Here is a 22,819-nt window from a genome sequence, read left to right on the forward strand (position 1 = left end):
TGGCAGGGGGGGAAACCCGGCCGTGGGGTGTGTGTCGTCCCCCCCCCCCAAAATAAAAAGAAATCTCCCCGCTGCCCGGAGCGGGGAGCGGCTGCGGAGTGCGAGTGCGTGTGCTCGTCCCGGGGATGGGGATGGGGATGGGGATGGGGATGGGGATGGGGATGGGGATGGGGATGGGGATGGGGATGGGGATGGGGATGGGGACGGCGGCGCGGGGGGAGGCGGGCGCTGCCGCATTTATAGGCGGGGCGGCCGGGCGCTGCTGCAGGGCCCTCCCCGTCCCGCAGACGCAAGCGGGGCGGTGGCCCCGGTTAAAGGGGAACCTCGCCCGCTCCCGCCGCCCGCTCCGCTCCGCTCCCGCAGCCCGGCGACCCTCGGCTCCGCCGCGACGTGAGTACGGCCCGGGGGCCGCGCTGGGGAGGGGGACGGCCACCCCGAGGGGGTCAGGGGACCGGGGGACCCTCCGAGGGGCTGGAGGGCTGGGTAAAGCCCCCTCCCTCCCCGCGGGAGAGGGTCCAAGAGAGCCCCTGCCGAAGGACCCGAGGGGAGGTGGGCCGGGGGGGGATCCCCCCCCCCAGAAGAGGGGCCGAGGTAGCCCCGTCGGAGGAGATGAGCAGAGATAGACCCCCCCCCCCCGGGGGTCGCAAGGGGAGATGGGCCAGGAAAATTCCCCCGCCGGGAGAGGGGCCAACAGAGTCCTCCCCGCTGATCCCATGGGTGGGTGAGCAGGGACCCCCCCACCCCGGCGGAGAGGGGCCGGGATAGCCCCCTCCCCCGGGGGTGCCGAGGAACACGCTCCCCTCGGGGAGGGGGATCGGAGCCCGGCTCGGAGGAGAGGGACTGGGGGAGTCCCCGCGGGGAGGCCCCCCCAGGGGAGAGAAGCCGGGAAAACCCTCGGTGAGAGAGCTTGGGGCAGCCGGCTCAGGTTCGGGGGACCCTCGGAGGAGTCTCCAGGAATATCCGGGAGTGGACCCGGGCAGAGGGTTCAGACCCCCACTCCGTCTGCGGGACCCCCGGGAAGAAGCCCGGGCGCTGCCGCAGCATCCCAGGACCGGGCTGGTTCCCCGCAGGGACCTAACACGCGTCCGAGCTTCTCGGCGCACGCACGCAGCAGCATCCCTCTCCCCCTCCAGCTCTGCCCTCCACCACCGCCAAGATGCTGCTTTTGCTGCTGGGAATCATCGTGCTCCACGTCACCGTGCTGGTGCTCCTCTTCGTCTCCACCATCGTGAGCGTAAGTACGGGCTGTCCCCCGGCAGCGGGTACCGTCGAGGCAGGGAGCGGCTGGCGGAGGGATTATGGCGTGGCAAGACCAGAAGGTGTTATTTTTATTCGTGGTTTATTTTACAGCTTAGCTCTTAGCAGGAAAGCGTTGCTTGGCGTTTGCTGGCCTGACGAACGGTGGGATTTTGGGGCGCTTTGCACAGAACGCTCCCGCTGTGTTTGTGCCGCCAGGTGTAGCGGGCAGGTCGCCTGGCCGCGTGCCGCCGCGGGTGCGCGGGGCATCCCGTTAGCCATCTCGTCATGGCCACCACGCCGGGTCGCATCACGGAGCAGCCTCGGAGCACCCGAACTACCCTCCGTGGGGAGGGACACTGCGCTCCCCTTCCGTAAAGGAGCTCCACCTGCCAACGGGCTGCAGCCTGCAGGACCAGCACAGCCAGGCTGAGCGAAACCCCTTGGAACGGGACTGGCTTGGGCACGGGCTCCTCAGCATCAGCAGTTTTGCTCTCCCGCTCTGCTCCTCTGGGGCTGTGGGTTCGGCACAGCCTCCGTCTTCTAACCCAGACAGGCTCCTGCTGGCGATTTTCAAGGCTCAAGCTGTGCGAGCAGTGGGAGGATTGAGGGCTGGAGGCTGCGTGGCCAGAGGGTTCCCAGCACCGTTCTGGGTCCAGAGCCCAGTTAAGACGTCATCAGCTTAGGAAGAGTTTTGACTTGGTTTTAATGCAGCAGTTTTGCGGCGCTGGTGAATTCCAGGCTTGCTTCAGCAGTCTTCTTTCCCTTGTTTTTTTTTCTTTTTTTTGGGAGTGGTAATAGTAGTAGAAGACATTACAAAAATCTTCCGAGTCGTTAGAAATCACGTGGCAGCATTCAAATCGCCCGGCCAGGCACCAGGCGAGGACAGCAGAGGGGAGGGAAGCGCGCGTCCCCCACGGGACTTGGTCCATGTTTAAACAGAATAAAGAGCTTCTGTTTTTCCGCCGTTGAGGCGAAAGCAGCTAAAAGCAAATATCGGTATTTACTTTTCAAACCCCTTTCTAAAGAAAAGCGTGTGCCTGGGAGCGCCCGGCCAGGCACACGCGTGCCGGTACGCGCTGGGGCTGCTCGGTGCCGAATCCCCGCGGGGCACGCGGCTGCCCACCGCCTCCCTGCTCACGGGGCTGCCTCTTGCTTGCAGCAATGGCTGGTGAACGGCGGGCACACGGCGGACCTCTGGCAGAACTGCACCTCTGGTAGCGTCTTCCACTGCCTGACATCATCTACAAACGGTGAGTGCTCCTTGGCAATCAGGGCTGCTGCTGCCCCTCGCTTTTATTCTCATCCCCGGACGTATGAAGCCAAGGGGGATTTGCCTGTGCAGGTTATTTGTGATTCCCTCTTGCTTTTCCCTGCACCCCCTTGAAGTTGTTCCCTCCCACCCCTTCCCCTCGCCTCCTCTGCCCTGTCCCCAGATGGAGGGGCAGGGCTCCACTGTGGTCCCCGTGTCCTGGTGGGGGGACACAGGGCTGGCCCAGCCGCAGGGGGTTTGCTGCCCCCCCCATCTTATCAGTCCCTGAATTGCGACGGGGCTTAGCGTGGGTACCAGCCCCAACGCCCATCGCTCTGCTGTGCTGCCCTCGAGCAGCGGGGCAGCTCCTGGCAGCACCGCGGCGGGGTGTTCGGCACACTCAGCTGCAGCGGAGGTGACCGGCTCGAGCGCGTTTCGGTGTCTTCTGTCATTAGCTGATTTCGATTACCCTTGGATGTGCGAAGGCGAGGCAGTCCTTGGAGCAGGGCTCGCTGCTGGGAGCGGAGGGGCTGTTTTTGGCACGCCTCCCTCTTGCTCCACTTGTGAGAGTGTTTTAAAGCTGCACGTGGTGCCCCGAGGACAGCCTGTGTCCAGAAGACACCCTGTCCTCTGTCTAGAAAGCTGCCCTGCTTTTTTTCGCGGTGACAGGCTGAGTGTTCGGACGTGCCCCTTGACCTGCGCTTCGCTATCGAGCGTTGGGCGTGGGATGCGCTGAGCCCTCAGCCCCTGCCTCGTCCCGCTGCCGAAAGCAGCCCCCGGGGCTCCCGCCCATCTGGGGTGGCTGAAGAGCCACCTCCGGGCTGAACTGGGTGAGGGCTGATGTCACGCCGGGTGACAGCGCCCGGCGAGCTGGCTGCTGAGGTCAGCAGGGGAGGAGGCTTGCTGAGCCGCCGCGACGCGGAGCTGCCAGGGCGCCTAGCGGTACCAGCGACAGGAAATCTGTGCGTGGGGGTCAGGCAAGCCCACGCCTCGGGTTCCCCAGAAGACAGGGCTAATGCCAGTGGTGCTGTGTCCAGCGCTTGTGTTCAGTCAGCCTGGTTTTCACTTTCCCGTGGAAGCAGATTCTCCCAGTGAAACCAGCTGTGAATCATGCCGGTGTCACTGGGAGCACAGTCACGCTACGCCGGAAATTCGGTCCTGGCGCAGGAGCAAACCGATGCCGCGTGGTCTCGGCAAAGCGGGAACGGTCGCAGTGGAGAGCACGAAATGCTTTCAAGGGGTCTTGTGGTCATGGGATACTGTCAGAGGTTCTTGGAGATTCCGGTCACCTCTAATCCCCAGCCTGCTGGGTGCAAAACTGTCGTGGGTGTCCCGCGTGGGGAGGTGGACGCTGATGCTCGCTCTCCCTCTTCTCTTCCCTGGGCTGAAGGCAGCAGCGTGTTTCCCTGCGTGGGCCCAGGCTCTGGTTTGGGTGGGAGCGAAGCCACGGCCGCGGGTCTCTGCTGACGCCTGGTGGTGTCCAGGCCGGCCGGGATGCTGCTGGACCCTGTCCCAGCCGAGGAGCCTTCTGGAGCCGTGTCCTTCATCAGCAGTTGGCTGGTGCTGGGTATCTGCAGCGTAGGCAGGCTGCTTCACGGCCATTCACGCGTGCTCCAAAACTGCTGACCTTGCGCTTTGAAAGAAAAGGCAGGGATTGCCCTCCCTCCCTCCCCAGTGTCCCAGAGCCGAGGGCTGTAAAGCCACCCCAAACGTTTTGCTTTTCAAACCCGCACTGCTTTTTCTGGGTGTTTGCAGGGTGCTGCGTGTCGGGGAGTTGTCAGTGTTGAGAGGGGCTCATCCAAGCTGCGACCGGGCTGATTTCCTCCATGTCGGACTGTCCTGCTGGGTGTTGCGAGTCTGTATTGCCCCCCTGTTCCCAGAAGCTGCTCAAAGAGAAGCTTCCCTCTGGATCCTTTCAGTGACTAATTTTTATCATGAAAAGGGCTGTATTCAAGACGGCCCTGCTAAAAACACGGTCAGGCAGCTGAGTTTGGATCGTAAGTGCCCCAGTGGGCTGCTCTTTGAGTAGAGGTGCATTGCGCTAGAGTCTTCAAGAGCTCTCTGCCTGCTCTTACTTATGTGAAGGTTCTGCTCTGGCACCAGGAAAAGGAGTTTTTGCTTGGGCAGAAGCTTCTGTCCCCTCTGCCCTGCAGCAGGGGTGTGGGAACAGTGCTGCTGAGGACCAGTCTTCATCTGGTGGGACCCTGGATGCGGGATCCAGAGCTCACCGGTGCTGCAGGAACACAAAATCAAAAGACATTTCCTAGGCTTACACGAGGCTTTTTAAAATCCTTTACTAAAAACAGACTAAAAATACCACGCAGCATCCTTTCCAGTGGATCCCTGCACCCTGCCTCCCCGCCACCCATCTCTGCGCCCCGTGGTCCCGCTGCCAGGGGAGCTGCAGTCCCCCACTTTTCAGAGTGACAGCGGGGACATGGGGCATGGATGCTGTGGCAGGGCCACCTCCAAGGCTCACACTCGTCTCCTGCCTCGCCCTTGTTATGCTCCTCATATACTCTTTGCTAGGCAGCTGCTTACTTTCAAAAATAGGAAAGTTCCTATACCAAATGCTGCAAACCGTTTGCATTTAAATCTCTTTCAAAACACAGGCTGTGCATGCTACACTGGCTCGTAGAAAGCCTGAAGAATTGGTTTCTCTGTGCCTGTGCCAAGGACGGTGCTTAACGGTTAATCGCAGCGTGCCAAGGTCTGCTCCGGGCTGAGAGCAAGAAATCCTCGTTCGGGAATTTTGGCAGAACTTGGTCTTGACGTAGAGGCAGTTTTTCCTCTGGCCATCGCAGTGGCCGCTGTGGTGCAGTTATTTCTTCCTCTCTCTTTGGAAAAGCAGTGGTACTCAGTGCTCGGAGTATGGGAATTTTGCAGGGCTGGGTCTCGTGCGTTGGGCATGGGATTGCGTTGTGCTTTGCTGCTCCTCTTGGGCTCGGCGCGGTGGGGACGGGTGAGCCTCCCCTCGCCCGCTGTTCTGCCGCACAGGGACGCTTTTGTTTAAATGACCGTTATTTGGATGCCCAACGGGAAGCTGAACTTGCTGAAACCAGATCCCAGCAAGACTTGCTTGCGTTTAACACTGGGGCGGGTTTGGGACTGTGCTCCTAATTTTATAGAATATCCCACGGGGATGGAAGAAGCAGCAAAACAACCCAGGGGCTGACCACGGGACTGCGGCTCCCCGGGACGTTTGCAGACCTTGGGCACGGGATGGGGTTGGCCTCAGCGGAGGCCGAGCTCCCACCTCCCAAATTCCTCTTGGCCCTGCGTGAACCCCCGGTGTAGGTGAGGGCTGAGCCATCCTGCTGGGAACAGGCGCAGGGAGGGAGGAGGAAACTCCGGGTCGGGGGCAGATGCCCACTTCTGCGTCTTTTACAACTGCCTGCTTGTTGCTTCGATTTCTGCGTTTGCTTGTTAGATAATGCCTTTTCTTTTTTCCAAGAGGCCGAGAACTATGGAAAAAATGTTGCAATCTTTGCTTCGTTTGCGCTGTCAGACATTCCTGGAAAAGACTTATCTCAAGAATTCAGCTCTGAATCCCAGAACTGTGCGTCGGCACGGCTGCGCCAGCCCCCAGCTGTGCGATCCCGCTGCAGACGCGGGCCACACGGCCGGACCTGAGCCGCTCAAGTGCTCTGAAGCAGATTCCACCCCAAATTTCCGGACAGCGATACTATTTTCCCTCCAAAAATGGCGTTTTTTCTCCACAACTGAATTTTTTATGCAGGCGAGGGTTTTTTCTGCTGCTTTCTACTGCTCTTCCTCTGGTTTTGGTGGGAATGCCAAATGTAGGGAAGCAGTGGGGACCTCCACAGAGATCCTACATCCTTCTGTAACGTCAGGAGACATTTTTCCTGTTGTCTTCTTGCCATTTCCCCTGTTGCTGCTCTGTGGCTTTTGCATGACTGGCTTGTTCACAGGCAGGCTGGTGGCTTTTGGCTTTTTGAACGGGAAAAGAAAACCCCAAACCTTGGGAAAGGCACAGGCTGCCAATCCGCATGATTACTAAGCACCATGAGCCGTATGATGCTGATGATTCACTGATGTGACGGCCACAAGCAAAGCCCAGTTGGGTCACCCAGAGCAAAGATCTGCCCTGGACAGCCTGGGCAGGCAGGGATGGACCTCGCGTCGATGGGGCAGGCACTGCCACACGCCCGCCAGGGGATTGCCTTGCTCTTCTGCACACTGACCTTCCCTCTTCCAGAGCCCCTTTGCCCTGGCAGATGGGAGCTAAGCAGCACTGCTGGTGCTTGAATTGCATTTTCTTGGTGCTGGAGGAGGCAGGAAAAATCTTCGTCCCTGGCACGAGGGAGGGGCATCTGTGCCCTGACCCGTCAGCTGTTTCTGGGAGGAATCTCATGCTGCTTCTCCACTTTAAAATGCACAACTGAAACATCTGAACCCATCGCTTTCGCTCTGTCGGCCCCCCCAGAGCGGCTTTGCTGCCCTTATTCTTTCAAAGTCTTTCTTCCAGCAACGCTGGACTCGCATGACATAGAAAGGGTACGGAGAGGTGGAGGTGCCATTTAACTTGCTGTCATCCTTTTTGTGGCTGAAAGCGATGTCGCAAGGCTGCATTGAAGGCTTGTGCTGAGGTACATTATACATCAATGCCTAATTCCGTTGTTAAGTGAGTACGAAACATCTCAAAAGAGATGGGAGCGAATTCCCCTCCAGCCCACTGGAAGAGCTGAGACCGCACCAACTGGGTCAGGACCTGGAGAACTGGTCACTGGCGAGGGGACGCTTCCTAGAGTGGGAGGGCAAGATGGAGGCGACAGTCCAGTCACCCCTGCCAGTTAGAAGTTCAAAGATTTAAAGATTCAGAGTTTTTAAAAATGGTTTCAGCTGTTTATTGAATGCTAAAGTAACCTTCCGCCCTTACGCTGTGCGTCTGGCTGAGCCTGCGGGCACAGCGCTGTCGCAGCCTCCTGCTTTATTTCTGCCGGGAAGCTGCAAACTCGCAAGAATTACAGAATCACAGAATCACAGAATGGTAGGGGTTGGAAGAGACCTCTGTGGGTCTTCTAGTCCAGCCCCTGCCGAAGCAGGGTCACCCAGAGCAGGCTGTAGAGGACCTTGTCCAGGTGGGTGTTGAGTATCTCCAGAGAAGGAGACTCCACAGCCTCCCTGGGCAGCCTGTGCCAGTGCTAGATTACCCCTATTTCAAGATGCTGAATCTGTTATAATGAAGCTACGCAATAAATAATGTGTAGCTTGTTTCTGGGGCAGGGCATAGCCCTGGTACGTGAGGTTCTAGCCATCAGCGGGCCCCGTCCAGCTTACGGACCACATGGACAGATGTCCTGAGCTGGGGACATCTCTGGTCCTTCGGGGTGGTTGCAGTTTGCAGCAGAGCAGCAAAGAGCCAGCGTTTAACCTCCGCGGTTTGTGGGTCCGGGGCACCCGCCTTGCCGTTAAAGATCGAGAACATTGGCCTAAGGCAGGCGGGGTTGAACCCCTCTCTGCCAGCTTGTGGGTGGCAGCACCTTGTCCCTTCGTTGTCTAAAATAAACTGGGGGGTGTTCTAGGGGAATGTTTTGTGTTTCAGATCAGTTTCTCCCATAACCATGTTGCCTGCGACATGAAAGGGATTTCCTCTGCTTAAAAGCAGGGTTTTATTGTTGCTTGTTCTTCTTACAAAGGGCATCTGATAAGGAGAGGTAGGGAACTAGTGCTGTTTTTTTTTCTCAGCTGCCCCAGAGCTCTTTGGCGGCCATTTTTCTGTGTGAGAAGGGGGTCACTTGGCCTTCCCTGCTGGGTGGGGGGCTTTGGCCCATAGAAGAGGAGCAAAAGGGAGGAAGAAGGCAACATGTGGGCAAAGCCAGAAGAATGGGTGGGGGAGCTGACTGCAGAATGCAGTGCTGGAAAACTCTTAATCCAACAGTTTTTTGGCCTTGATGAGACTCTTGGGTGTCCCCATGGCCACAGGCTGAGTGTACCCCAGCGGCACGCCTGTGGGTCAGGGCACCACCGCTCCCCATCCCTGCTCTTGGTGCCTGGACTTGAAATCACTGGGAGTTGGTGCCCGAGCCCTTCGGAGGACTTGAGCCTGATGTGATGTATCTACCACCTCTGCTTGCTCTCATGCACAAGCCAAAAGGAAGACAGAGCCATCACGCTGAGGGTCTCGGAGAGGAGCCGAATCAGGCATTGTGGAGCTGCTGGAAGGTGTTTTTCGTGGTGCCAGCAGCTTTCTGCTGCCTTGGCAGCACCGATGGTTGCCTCTGGTGGACGTGAGCTTCAATGGTCTGACGTTGGCTGCTGTGGCCTCGTGCCTGAACTGTGGAGATGCGGAGGACAGGCCACTCTCTAAAAACTGCTCATGCTTGAATGTGGCAGATCTGGAGAACTGTGGACCTCCTGGCCTTGGGGACTGCTTGGATGGAGCTTTGAGGAGAAGGCAAAAGGGAGGACAGCTGAGAGGAGAAGAGGACCAGAGGAGAAAAGAGGGCTTTGGGGGTTTCATCTCCTTCTCAAGCAGCTACAGAAGAGAACTGAGAAGTCTTGGGCAAGAATTGCAGCACTGTGTTCATTCACTGCTTCCCCACAGCCCCGATGTTTCCCACCTGCTCATCCCCTGGCCCTTACAAATACCTTGGGAGCTCTTCAAATTCCCCTCTTCTGGTGGGATTTCCAGGAACATGTCAACTGAGCACTCTGTCGTCCTTTCCAGGGACTGGACAAAGGAGACAGGAAAGGAGCGACTGTTGGGTGAAAAACCTGATTTTCCCAGCTTGAGCATCCAGCAGCCCAGAGTGTGGCCAAGGGAAGGTTTGAGCTTGTGTTGGTGGGAGCTCTGGGACCGAAAGTTGCAATGTCACGGAGCTGTTTTTTTCGCTAGGAGAGCTTAGCGGCCGTGGTGCTGTTCTCCTCAACAGGAGAGATGTTTGCTTTGAGCGGTGGGGCTGTGGGTGGTGGCGGGGGGGTCTGTGCTACTCAGGAATAGCCCTGCAGGTAGCTGAGCTTTTTTGCCTTTCTGGGTTGCTACAGCGAGTTGCCAAGGGGCAGGGGTCTGAAGTTCAGCCCCACAAGAATGATGCAATTGAGCTAGTGTTTCTGCATCTTCAGTTCGCCCTTTTTCAACCTCTTAAGGGGTGTTTGAATATCAAGGTTTAAAACCGTTGCAAGCCCCAGTGCTTGTGATGTGACCTGTCTGCTTCGTAGGCAAAGATGCAAGTTGGGTTCAGGTTCTTGATCAGACTTTGAAGCCCGAGAGTCTGCTTTAGAAAAACTCTGCTCAGAAAACACATCTTTACTTGGCAGACCTGGGCAGGTACCTTTGTGCCAGTAGATACGTGTGGTGTTCCTGACCCTGCTGGTATTTGGTTTGCAGCACTGAAGGAGCAGGTTTTACCGTGCAGATGTGGTCATGAATTTCCCCTCCCTCTAGTTTTGTACATGCTATATGCTACGGCTGCCTCCTGAGTGGATGTTTTCTTCCCCACAACTGGGTGCTTTGGAAGTGTGCAGTGTCCATGCAGTTTGCAAAGGGAAAGCTATACGTGCAAAACGTTCCCATCAGCTGCAGGTCGCAGCACCCAGGTGTTTTTAATAGCACTCAGCCATGTCTTACAGCGAGTGTGTAAGCTGATTGCTCCAATAAGTTTATTTTCAGTTTGCACTTTATTCTTTCCCCTTGGCTGGGTCAAAAGAGGATAGGGTGTCTATGACAGAGGAGTGAATTAAACCCTGGGGAGGCAATGCCTGTCCTCTACGGCCCTCTGCTCCTCGCCAAGGGCATGTTTCTGCCTGCCCCGGCAGTCCTGCTCAGCTGTACCCCTTGGCTGGGTATAAACCCTCGCTGCAAGCAGGGCTGGGGCTTTGCTGGGGGGGTTCGGTTAGCTGCTGTCTGGCTGAGGGGTTCAGCTGCAATTTCTGCTCTAGGTTTCGATTTCTGCTCTGGGTTTCTTGCTTTCACTTTAGACTTGAGGGCAGTGAAATGTGGTCTTCAGCATCCTGGGGGTGAAGTCTTTTCCCTGCTGTTGTCAGTGGTGGTGTGAGTGCATCAGGGCTTGCAGAACTTAGGGAAATTTTCAAATTTGTTTTGTAAAATCTTCTTACTTTATTTCTGACTGCCTGAAAGCGCTCTAAAAACAGTCCCGATGGGTCCCCTCCGGAAGCGGCGTGCAGGGTGTTATCTGTCCTTTCCACTCTGCTTCCGTTTCTTCCTCCTCCTGAAGAACAAAGATATAAACATGGAGCTGAAGAGATGCAGGGGAAAAAATGGAATAACCGACTTGCTGCCCAGGGGAAACCACAAATAACAGCCTAGGAGTAAACAGTGCCGACAGCCCCGCGGTACAACTCACAAGGCCCAGACCTCCCTCTGGGAAACTCGCTTTATTTTTAAAAGCCTATAGGTAGGACGCAGCACTAATAGCAAAGGAGTTAAAAGCGTGTGGAGTTGAGGAGGCAGTGATCCTATCTGCAGTTATAGTGGTGTTTTCAAGTGAATTAAAGGCAATTAGCTAGCCTAATGCAGCTGAAGTCTGTGGGCTGCTGGGCTTAGACTTAATGGGAGCACAGTGGCATGCACTTGTGGATCTGAGTCACGGGCTGGGGATCCTTCCCCTGGTTTTCAGAAAGGAAGCTGATAAAAGTCAGCGAAGGGTTGGATGTGAGCAGGCCCAGAGCTCTGCTCTGGGGGATCATCTCTTGATTTCTCCATTTGCAAGCCCGTGCTGCTCCCTGGCTGCAGCAGAGCGGCACGGCTGGCTGCCGGGACCCTCCGGCCACGGTGGGCTTTCCTCTTTCTCCCAGTGCCTGCCTTTATATTCCTCTGGCATGGCTCTTTATTACAATGGGATTTTGCAAAGCTCGTATAAATCATTTGCATTCAGAGCAAAAAAGAGGCACGGGGAGGCAGATGCAATTAAAAGGGCAGCTCGGCTCAGCTTTCCATCTAGACAGCCTTCTCCTAAAATAAAAATAACCAGCAGTTGGAGCATCCACCTCTGAGCAGAAAGGACCAGATCCCACGGCCTTTGAAATCACAAAAGATTTGGTGTCGTGGGTCCTGGACCAAACTGCAGGGCTTGGGGCCCTGCAGGCTTTGGCTCTGCTGGTACACGGAGCTGCACCCAGCTGTAGGGCTCGGGACAGGGTGAGCTCAGCTCCCCAGACCTGGGATGGGAGCCCTTGCTGTGTCAAAGCGTGGAAGGAGATTCAAATTCAGTGGCTGGACACCCTCTAACCATACTTTCCCGTCCCCATCTGAGCAATGATTTATGACTTGGTTTTTAGCAAGGCTTGAGCTGCCTCATCCCCTCCGTTGCCTGCTGGCTTAGCATGGTCAGAGCTGAAGGGTCGGGGGGGTTGAGGCAGGGGCGGTTCCCTGCCTGGCCAGCTGAGATAGATGAAAAAAATATGGGATATTTTGTGGGTACATCAGTGTGAAAGCCACACCGGGATTTCCTGGACGTGACAGCAGTGATAGCTGCTCCTTCCTAAGCAGCGGCAGCAACCGGTGCACGAGGAGGTAAACCTGGCGGCATTGGAACGAGTGAAGTGCAGCAGCTTTTTAGCAGGGCCCGTTAATGCTGCAGAGGGGTTTGGTGCGGGAAGCATGAAAAGGAGGGGAAGGAAAAAAGGTGCCTGCAACAATCAGAGGCCTCTCTGGGTGGTGTCAGTCTGCTTTGGTGAGCAGGGCCTGGATTTACTCCATGGCATGAACGTCAGGAGGCAAGATGCAAAGACAAGGGGTGGAACTGATGGTCCGGAGCCAAGCGCGCCAGCCGTTAGCAGACTGCCCAGGGTGGTCCCCGCAGACGTGGATCTGCTGGAAGGGCTCAGGCGTGGATCGTCATTGCCGTCCCGGCTGAAGGCTGTACCTCGCGCTCCGGTTCAAATTCTGCTCTCCTCTCCGTGAGGGCAGCTTGCGAGGGTTTGGTGGGAAGTGTGATTGCTTCTCTGGGACCAGTCACTGCCCTGGGCAGTCCCAAATGGCCTCATTTGCTCCACCAAGTACTGAAGGTTGCTGAGCTGAACCGCAGCTTTATTTGGAAGTTTTCCTGTGTTCCAGCTATTTGCTGCAGAAAGCCATTTCTTGCAGCGTGCAGCTGGGGGAGTAAAACTGCAGCAAGAACACGGGACCAGGACTGAGACTTCTGTGCTGCCTAGTTCTCCCCTGTCTGAGGATCCAGCCCAAAGCATGATTTTTCTGCCTTTCACTGGGTGGTTTGTGCCTCAGTTTACCCGTACTGAGTCCTGCCTGGCTTTCGTGGTGAATTAATCGATGTTGCATCCTTAAAGATTGCTCAAGGAAGGCTGCAAATACTTATTTTGATCTCAGACTTTATAAGGGAAGGGAAAGGCAGAGGTATTTGAGCACAGCCCCATCCCAGTGCTGTGTGGCACTGCCTCCTCCTGTCAAGCTGCGGTATCTCATGGGACGGAGCAGCATTTTGCTTGTTTATTTTTTTTTTTTTTATGCGGCGAGTTACGCACCCACGAAGCCTGGAAATAGCTGGGCAGTGACTCACACAGGGGCTGGTTTAACTGGTCTGCTCTGGCAGGCAGCTGCGTTTTGCAGCTGGGGAAGGCTCCTTCTGAAAGGTTGGACTCCGTGAGGGCAGAGGGTGTTTTTGCTGGCTGTGTATTTATTTTACCTCTGAGCTTGGCCGGCTCGGTGTCTCACGGCTTGCTGCACATGGCTTTTGTGTTCCTAGTACAGCCGAGCTCCCAGGGCCTGACACGAAGCTGGGGGAGAGGCTTTGTCTTGATGTCTGCAGGCTTCAGATCAGGGCTAATATCTCTGCTTAGGTTTTATTACAAATGCTCCCTGAGAAATTGCGTGGCCCTGTGGTTCGTTTTACCCCAGCACTCTGGTCCATGCACATGGCTACCCCAGGCAGCATCGTGCCCGTGCTGAAGACCTCGCCAGCTGGTGCAGCACTGGACATGGCCACATCCCTCGGCTGTTAAGAAAATCAATGGGAACGAGGGGTGGGATGGTGGTGCAGGGGGTGATGCCGAGGCCACGGGCTGTGGTGGGGGCTCGCTATCTATGGTGCCAGCACTGAAGTTTCCGTCTGTCTGTCCTTCCCCAGAATGGCTGCAGTCTGTCCAAGCAATGATGATCCTCTCCATCATCTTCAGCGTCTTGTCCCTGTTCCTGTTCTTTTGCCAGCTGTTCACGCTCACCAAGGGCGGGCGGTTTTACGTTACTGGAATCTTCCAAATCCTTGCCGGTAAGTGGGGGCTGATCGATGGGGCTGATGCTGGATAGAAAGGGCTTTCAAGCAGAGGGGAGGGTAATGGTGGAAACGAGCACACTCTTGGGTACCAAAGCAGGCAGGCTACTGGTCTGGCTCCAGCATGGCTCAGTGAAGGGAAAGGGGGATGGATAATCTGGGTCTGTTGAGGTCTCGCATGCCCTGGGATGGGGTCTGGCTGTCAGGGCAGGTGATCACAGAGTCACAGAATGTTCGGGGTTGGAAGAGACCTCTGTGGGTCATCTAGTCCAACCCCCCTGCTGAAGCAGGGTCACCTAGACCCTAGGCTGCACAGGACCTTGTCCAGGTGGGTCTTGAATATCTCCAGAGAAGGAGACTCCACAAGCTCCCTGGGCAGCCTCGGCCAGGGCTCCGTCACCCTCAGAGGGAAGAAGTTCTTCTTCATGTTCAGCTGGAACTTCCTCTGCTTCAGTTTGTGCCCGTTGCCCCTTGTCCTGTCACTGGACACCACTGGAAAGAGTCTGCCTGCCCTTCCTGCAGCTCGGGGTGGGACGGTGTTGGCTCGGGGTGGCTGCGCTGGCTCTGGCACCCACCTCCGCCGGGCTGGGCGAGGTTTCCGCAACTGCTGTCAGGGTGGGGGAAGTAATGACGATCCCCTTTTGGCGAAAAAGGACCTGATGATTATTTATAAACTTGCCATGAGGGGGCCTGGTGCTTTCCACATCAGCAAAGAGCCGCTGGAGCGTGCAGGGTGAGCCAGCTGACTTTGAACTGTCAGCTACTATTTTTAACTCTTCAAGAACTCAGCGCTGGAAATGAGCCACGGTTCGTGTCGTACATTGCGGTTGTCAAGATACAGATGCTGTAAAGCCACTGGCTCCATTTGTGTTTCCACGTGTGAAACCAGTGGAGAGGATTGTCAAGCATTCAGACTAGAAAAATTAAATTGTGCAACGAGGTTCTGGCTAAATTATGACAGACTGTCTGGGAAGGAGACTAATCATTTGCTAGAGCTTTAGATGTTAAACTAGAAGCCACCCTGGGTCTTGCCACTAAATCAGTGGAAAAAACTTGTCCACGGAACTTTAGGCAAAGTTTCTGAGCATCCTCAGAGCAAATGGCCTTTGCAAACCCTGGAAGAGTTTAGAGCTAACCTTTATTAGCAAGTGTGGCATGAAATCTGTAAAAAGTGCATCTGCTTGGCCATAATGCAGGTGATGAGTTGAGATCAGTTCACCGTCTCTGGAAAGACAGATTTGTAGAAACCCATTACAGCCATAGAGACAAGGAGGGGAAATGGGCATTAATAATGCAATTATCTGCCTGAGAGCTTGTCTAATAGATCTGGGAGCAGAAGGCTTCTCTCTCCAGAGGGACTGCTGGTGATTCCACATTCTCAGAGGAGGAGAAAATGGCATTACAACCCTCCCGCCCGTGCTGTGCTGGGTGTCCTAAGGAGATGCAGGGTCAGCCCATAGACCTCTGGCTCTTTTCTCGCTAGGTTGAATCACTCCTCAGCCCAGTGCAAAGGACACAAAAAGTGTGAGCTGGTCCTCATGAAGGTTGCCCATGGCCTGGGGAGCTCGTAGGCAGAGGTCTGGGTCCGGATGGACCACGCAGAGGTGGGCACTGATGGCCATCCTTGCTGTGCTCCCCAGTCAGGGCTGGAGGAGGCGGCTCAGGGCAGCTGTGCTCTTTGTGACCCTAAATTTCAGGCTTGTTGCTAGGAAGCAGGACATAGCCATGCCAGCACTGCCAGGAGATCCCACCTGGAGGTATGGACAGTGCTGGTCAAAGGAGCTGAGCCTGACATGGTCTTCTTGCAGCTTGCTGTGAAAGGCCACCGCTGTCTGAAGCCTGTGGAGGAAATTCCTATGACCTTTGGGCTTTGCAGGTGTTCATCCACGCCTCGCAAAGTCCTGGCACCACAGAGCCCTGCTGCAGGTCTGCCATGGATGGAGTCTTACCCGCTTGAGTGCTTTGTCCTCAGCTCCGGCAGAGCTGGAGAGGACCTCCCTCTTTCTGCGAGGGGATGAGAAGGCTCTTCCTGAATCCCTCCATCACCCTACACCTCCTCCTGGGGTGATGCAGCTTGACAAAGCCAAGGGTCTCCAGCGTTGGAGCCTGACTGGCAGCACTGCTGGACCAAACCAGTGGGTGCCACGGGCAGGACTGCTGGGTGCTGTTGGGTGGCAGAGCTGGGCAGCGGTGCCCTGAGAGCAGGGAAGGAAGAGTGGGGAGTGGAGGTAAGGGCTAGAAGAGATGCACGTGGTCAACTGGGTCTGTTGTGCAGGGGCAGGGTAGGATGCATGCCCAGCACCTTCTCCACACTGCTTGGAAACATGCCCTGAAGCCTAGCTGAATTTGGCCTGATGAGATTTCGGCTATCGTAGAGGCACCTAAAGGCCCTCAGCAGCTCTCCTCCATCCTTGGTGGCTCCATCACATTCATGGTGTATCATCTAAAGTAACTTCTGACAGCTGTGCAAGCCCACAAGCTCCTCTTGGAGCTTGACCCAATTTTCACTCTCTCCAGCCTCAGCATCGCTTTTATCCCTTTTCTCTCATCCCTCCCACCCTAGAGCTGCTGTCCCTGTGCCATGGAGGGGGTAGGCTGTCTGGAGGGCTGCGCCTTCCACGCGTCCCGCAGCTTTTTGGAAAGGCCTGCATTGAAGAGCTGACCATGAGCATGCACCAGCACCCATCCCAGCTTGTCTGCAGGGCTGGGCCAGAATGCACAGACCTGCAGGAACAGCTTTTAGGTAGCATTTGCCCTCCTGGCCTGCCAAAGCAAAACTCAAGTGTGTTCTTAAAGTCAGGCCCTAAAGTGCTGATGCATCGGTGCAAGCAGCTGAATGCCGCTGTCCTGCACTTCCTGAGCCTTTTCTGCGGGCCAAAATCAGTGCAGATGCTGCAGAAACCATCGCCTCCATTTTGCCAAATTCCTCGTGCGGACAATCGCGGTTGTATTTTCTGCGGTCTGTAGGTGACTGGCGTGGCCGCACGCCTGTTCTGGGTCCCACCAGCGTCGGCAGGCAATTGTTGTGCTCTCTTTGCATGGGCCGGGGCAGTGGGAGTTGGCTCTCGTGCTCAGAGAATGGAAACTGCACCAGCGGCGCATTAGTGAAACGTATTCCCACTTCTGCACTTTCCCAGAACAAAGGAGCAGTGTCAAGTGGAATTACAGCTCAAATATCACGGTGGTTAAATGTAGGTGGTCCCGAGGTCCGTGCAGGGGATTTGGAACTCGGCTCCGACAACAGCCCCACGACTGTATAATAGAACTGCTGGAATTGACTGAAAGAGCTTGTTTTCAGGCAGAAATAGAGGTGGCTTTGTGTTAGCTCTGGGCAGTCCCCAACGCTGATGGGTTGTTTTTTGCAACAAAGCTAAAAAGCTGCCTACCGGAGCTGGGCCTGGCTGGGCAGCCCTTGGGGACCACGCTGTCCCGTGGCTGGGGGAGCCGGGGAGGAGGGACGAGCCGTGGGCGCAGCGTGGTTTGCAAAGAGCAGCGTTTGCAGTTGAGCTTCTCTCGCAGCTCTGGAGGAGGACTGGGGATTGCAGGGCACAAACCTGCCCAGCCAGGTGATAAAGAATCTTCTGTGGTTTAAAAAAAATGAGGTTTGTGTCTGATCTCTTGCAGCAGCTCTGGCAGGGTGGTTCAGGCTACAGTCTGGGTTTTAAATAAGCTACCAAGGGAGTGGGACTGGTCCAGAGCAGCAACGCGGAGCTGGGGGATGCCCGATGCTTGCCTGAGGGATGGGTTAGCCCAGGTGATGCTCTGGCTTTGCTTGCTCAGAGCCTGGCAGAGATACCCCCTGCAGCCAGGGCAGAGCCCACAGCATCGCACCTCCCCAGATCGTACTGTAGTTTTCCAGGAGGCAGGATGCAAGGGGGCAATAATAAAAACACTTTCCCGTGCTGCCGTTGGTATTATCCTCTCTGGCTCTGGGTTTCCAGGAGGGAACTGTTCCGTGCGTGGCATCGCTAACCCCTTCCCATGTGCGCTTCCCCGGCAGGGCTCTGCGTGATGAGCGGCGCGGCCATCTTCACCGTGAGGCACACGGACTGGCACCAAGCCTCGGAAAACACCTCCTACGGCTTCGCCTATATCCTGGCGTGGCTGGCCTTCCCCCTGGCCCTCGCCAGCGGCATCATCTACGTTATCCTACGGAAACGCGAGTGATGCCGCGGGAGGCGGCGTGGCGTGACAAGGGCACTCATGATGTCCACGGAGGAGACGGAGGCGGGGGAAAATAGACGAGAAAACGGAAAACAAAATTAACAAAAAAAAAAAAAAAAAAAAAAGGAATAAACCCTCCCACAAAAACCAAAACCAAACCCAACCGACCCCAAAAGGAAACACTCAAAGGGTTACTTGTTAATTGAAGATGTATATAGTATCTATGGTTTAAAAAACCTATTTATAACACTTTTTACATATATGTACATAGTATTGTTTGCTTTTGTTGACCATATGCTATGTTTTAAAGCCTAAAGCAAGTGCCTAAAGAACTATTACTCCTAACAGTGTAACAAGAGCGCGGTGATTTTCTTTCATGCAAAATCCTCTTTGACCTGAACTCTCCTTTCCCATCCCAGCCCATAACGAACCATCAGAAAGCCCCGGCTCTGGCTGGTTTTAGGTTGGCCTAAATCAGAGTCACGCCTGTTTACGCCAGCCGGAGGGTTGGTCCCCACTCCTGCCATGCTGTGATCCTTGTAACTGAAGTGCACGTCCAGGTCTGACGGCAGACGCTTCCGAAAGGTCTGAAGGATTTCGGAGCAAAGCCTTTGATTGCCCCAAGTGCCTAAATGACTTATGTGCCTAAGTCCCACTGCCTTGCCACCACACCCGCTGGGAATTCGGGCTTTTAAATCACTTAGGTTGAACTGCAATCCAGCGCGGGCTGTCCTCCTCCTCCCGCGCAGCTCTGGGGTTGCCCCCGGTGCCCGTGCTGGTGGGGCTGGGGTTTGTGCCGTGCCGAGCCGTGCCAAGTCGAGCCGAGCTGCCGGGGCACTGATGCTCCCGACCGTGAAACGTGCTTTATCCTTGCCGTGGAGCTAAACTACCGATGAGAAAGAAGCAACCCAGTATATCTATGAAATCCAATACCAGATATATGAAATGGTGCTATCTATTTACCATTCCTTATATTGCTAGCCATTTAACCTTATTCACTGGAAATTCAGTTAACAATCTTGAGGTAAACAACAAAGCTAGAAATGAGAAATAATTCTGTGTAATATAAATGAGTTATAACTGCTTTTGTACTTAGACTTGCTCTTACTATTATTTTTAATAAAGCATTTATAACTGAGGTTCCTTTTTCCCCCTCCCCGTGGTCAAGAGGAACAGAAACAGCTCTGGGTGGAGCCCTGACGGTCTTCGCCGCCGGAGCCAGATGTCTGTCCTCTGTCTGTGCGTCAGCGATGTGTCTGGCCATGAATTGAACGGGCACCTGCGCAGACCCCAGGCTGCCTTCTGAGGACTCCAGACACTGTGTTGCTGTTGTTGTTTTTGTTTCATTTTGGTTTTTTTTTTTTTGGTTCTATTTTTTTTTTTTTTGCTTTGCTTTTCTGATTTTATACCGACTGTGTGGACTAAGAAGCAATGAAATAAAAGTCAGAATAACTCAGTTGCTTCTGCTTTTTGGCATTTTTGCAGGTTAGAGCCGGGCTGTGCTCTACCAGTCTGCTTGCACAGCCAGCCCATGGAAGGTCTCCGTGATGTGGTGTAGCACATTTGTGGGCTAGTTCATGCTGCTGAGAGAGGCTCTGGCCTGGCTGGGCTGTCTGTGTGGCCGGCGTACCTGTGCTGGTGGGGTAACCCTGCACCAGAGTCAGTGCCAGGGCCAGGAACGGAGCTCATGGCCCTGTGCCGCAGTGCTGGTGCGTGCTCATCTTCCTGCCTCCGTCCCAAGATGCTATGTGATGTGGCCACCAAATCCCCAAAGACAGCAGCCAGGCAGCAGCTGCCAGGGCCACACTCATCCTCCCAGTCTCCTGAGCAGGGACCGCTCAGGTCAGCGTCACCTGCCGCGGGGGATCCGGCCGGCTCTGCCGCCCGGCACGAGCAGCAGAAGCCTTTCAGTCTTGTGCGCCAAAACACCCAGGGCCTGGGGGGGTTGCAGTTACGGCCGGGGGGATTAGCACATTGTGCATGGTATGTGCAGCCTTAAATGGCTGGCATGGAAGCATTCAGACTTCCGTTCGCTCATTCATTTGGCTATTAAATATCTGAGCTGATGTAGCAACTGGTGCTGGCAGAAACACAATGGCTCTTGCAGCGCCCTGTGTTGAGGCCAGTTATTAACATCAGGCCAGATCCCGCAGCCCTCAACCCAGCCCCATCCCAAAGGAAAGGAGCAGGAGCTGCCTCACACCTCGGCCGCTCAGTGCAGAGCCTGGGCAGCACAGTGTGACCGTCCCGAGGGGCTGCACTGGACCCTGGGGGTCCTGGTTGTGGTTTTCCTGCTGGGAGTATTTCCCCGTGTGCTCATTTTGCTGAGCTGCGACTCGGCCCAGGAGGGTACCCTGCTTGCTGAGGCAGCATTCACACCTCTGTGAGCAGCACCAGGACAAGCGGTCATCCCGGGTCCTGCAGGGCTTGGCACCACGCACCTGGCAAAGGGCATGCGATTTCCCTTCCGAGGAGCGGGTAGGAACACGGGCGGTTGTTTCCCCTCCTATAGCAAAATTAAAGATGCTCTTTTTCACTTCGGATCAGTGCTCAGCAGGCAGAGGAAAGCTGGCTGCTGCACTTCTGCCTCAGCACGGTGCTCTGTGTCCGCTCAAGGTGTGAACAAGCGAGCGGCGTCCGTTCGTGTCGCCGTCTCTGTGCTGCAGGGCTGCTTCAGCCCGGGGACGCGTTTCCGAGAGCGTGCGGGGCGAGAGGGCTTCTGCAGCGCAAACCTCGCGAAGGTTTGAATCCCCCTCGGAGAGGGTCCGAAGGGGGCTGCCACCCATCTGCACCAGCGCTGAGGTGTCATTTGTGTGTGTGTGTCCCAGAATCATCTCACCTGGGTGGGCTCCCCTGGCCTGGGAAGCGCCAGCCCCCCTTCCCCTGGCTCCCATGCCCCGCGCCTCGGTGGGCTGCGGGGACCGGAGCTGCCGGGCCAGACCCGCCCGCTGTGGCTGCTCCCTCCGCCACGGTCCCTTTCGCTGCACCCCGCTGGCCTCGAACGGGCTCTTTGCACCTTTTTTTGCCTTAATTCAGTCAGCCCGGGCCTGTGCGGCGCCGCTCGGGAGCGGGGGGAGCGGGGGGGAGCGGGGGGGCCCCGGCCCAGGCCCAGGCGCAGGCCCCAGCCCCGGCGCGATGCCGGCCCGCGGCTGCCGCCCTGTGGCTGCCGAGGGGACCGGGCCAAGGGCGCCGGGGGAGGGCGGGCGCGACGCTGCTGCTCCCCCCGCGCACCCCGGCGGCAGGGCCCGACCCGCTCAGCCCCGGGGGGGGTCTGGGGTCTCCAGGGTCCGGGGTGACCATGGGGACAGGGCTGAAGCGGTGTCCCCTGGGGCGCGAGGGTCACCCAGCCCGCAGCTCCGGCCCTCGCCTCAGCGGTGTGGAGGGCTGCCGTCCCCCCCCCCCCCCGGCATCTCCCACTGCCCGCGGGGAACGGCTGGGCTGAAGTGGGAATAATTAATAACCAAAACGCAGGGAGCTTCGGGGGGCTCCGGTCCTGTCTGCTGCTGGGGTGGGACCTTCACCAGCGCTAGACCGGGCTGGGCTTCGCCGAGCCTTGGAAACCACCTGGAGTCCTGTGCCCAGCTCTGGAGCCCCCAGCATAAGAAGGACATGGATGTGTTGGAGCGGGTCTAGAGGAGGACACGGAGATGATCCGAGGGCTGGAGCACCTCTCCTACGAGGACAGGCTGAGGGAGCTGGGGCTGTTCAGCCTGGAGAAGAGAAGGCTCCAGGGTGACCTTAGAGCAGCTGCCAGTGCCTGGAGGGGCCGACAGGAAGGATGGAGAGGGGCTTTTCACAAGGGTGTGGAGTGATAGGACAAGGGGGGAACGGCTGTAAACTAAAAGAGGGCAGATTTAGATTAGATATTAGGAAGAAATTCTTCCCCATGAGGGTGGTGAAACACTGGGCCAGGTTGCCCCGAGAAGCTGTGGCTGCTCCCTCCCTGGCAGGGTTCAAGGCCAGGTTGGATGGAGCTCTGAGCACCCTGGGCTGGGGGAAGATGTCCCTGCTCCTGGCCAGGGGGATTAGAACCAGATGATCTTTAAGGTCCCTTCCAACCCTTACCATTCTATGATTCCCCTTCTGGTGAAAAAATCTTTTCCAGCCTCAGTGTCCCAGCCCTCAGCCTGCCCCTCACCACACCAAGTGGCTGCGGTGCCCGTCCTCCAGCCCCCAGCCAGAAGCCCAGCTCCGTGGGGACTGCGGGGACCACCAGCACCCGGGCTGGGGGCACATCACCCACGTCGGGTGCTGCGTTCCCTGCATTCGGCTCTTCCAGCTCGCGAGATGGCGGGGGACATCGGGGCAGGACCTGGCGTTGCCGCCCGACCCGCTGTAAGCACACTCTGAGCTACACGAAGCTCGAAATTTCAGTGCCCCCTGGGGCTGCAGCCCAGTTCAAACCAAGGCAGCCACAAAGCAGCTGGGTGGACAGCGCTGTGGCGGAGGGGGCGAGAGAAATATTAGGGAAGTTTCTTTAATGCGTGGTGCATCGTAAAAGCAATTGTTTAAATGGCTTTTCTAGTGCTCTCAGCAGTAAATACTGCTGAAAAACGGCGCTCAGCGAATCTCATCTTCCTCTTTCGTTTACTGCCGTGCAAATTGAAAAGTTACGGCGGGAATAAAAGCCCCGGGTGCCCGGGAGCAGCCGCGCTGCCCGCAGCCCCTCCCGCCCAGCCCGGAGCTGCTCGGCCGGCAGCCGGGCGGTGGCAGCTCGGAGCCGGCCCGGGAGCGGACGGGGCGGGGCGGGGCGGGGCGGGGCTGCGCGGCGGGAGCGGCCCCGGGACCGCCGCGGGGCCCGGTGCGGGCGGGGGGGAGAGCCCGGTCCCCTCGGGCAGGGAGGGCTCAGCCCGGTTCCCTTGGCCGGGGGGTGAGCCCGGTCCCCTTGCCAAGCTTGCAGCCGCGCTCCCCTCCACGGCTGCCTTTTAGCCGCCGTTGCAAAGCCCTTTTCTTCTGG

The 22,819-nt window shown here is 56.8% G+C and overlaps 1 protein-coding gene across 1 annotated transcript; it reads left to right on the plus strand.

The window, feature by feature from the left end:
- Nucleotides 1–301: 301 nt before the first annotated feature.
- Nucleotides 302–19,318, plus strand: PMP22 (peripheral myelin protein 22). The gene is made up of 5 exons (XM_075441188.1): nt 302–390; nt 1,134–1,234; nt 2,399–2,489; nt 13,555–13,695; nt 17,699–19,318. The coding sequence occupies exons 2-5, from the start codon at nt 1,157–1,159 to the stop codon at nt 17,863–17,865; spliced, it is 477 nt and encodes a 158-aa protein (XP_075297303.1). The 5' UTR covers nt 302–390; nt 1,134–1,156; the 3' UTR covers nt 17,866–19,318.
- Nucleotides 19,319–22,819: the final 3,501 nt, after the last annotated feature.

The sequence above is a fragment of the Opisthocomus hoazin genome, chromosome 21 (assembly GCF_030867145.1).
Source record: "Opisthocomus hoazin isolate bOpiHoa1 chromosome 21, bOpiHoa1.hap1, whole genome shotgun sequence".
Lineage (NCBI taxonomy): Eukaryota > Metazoa > Chordata > Aves > Opisthocomiformes > Opisthocomidae > Opisthocomus > Opisthocomus hoazin.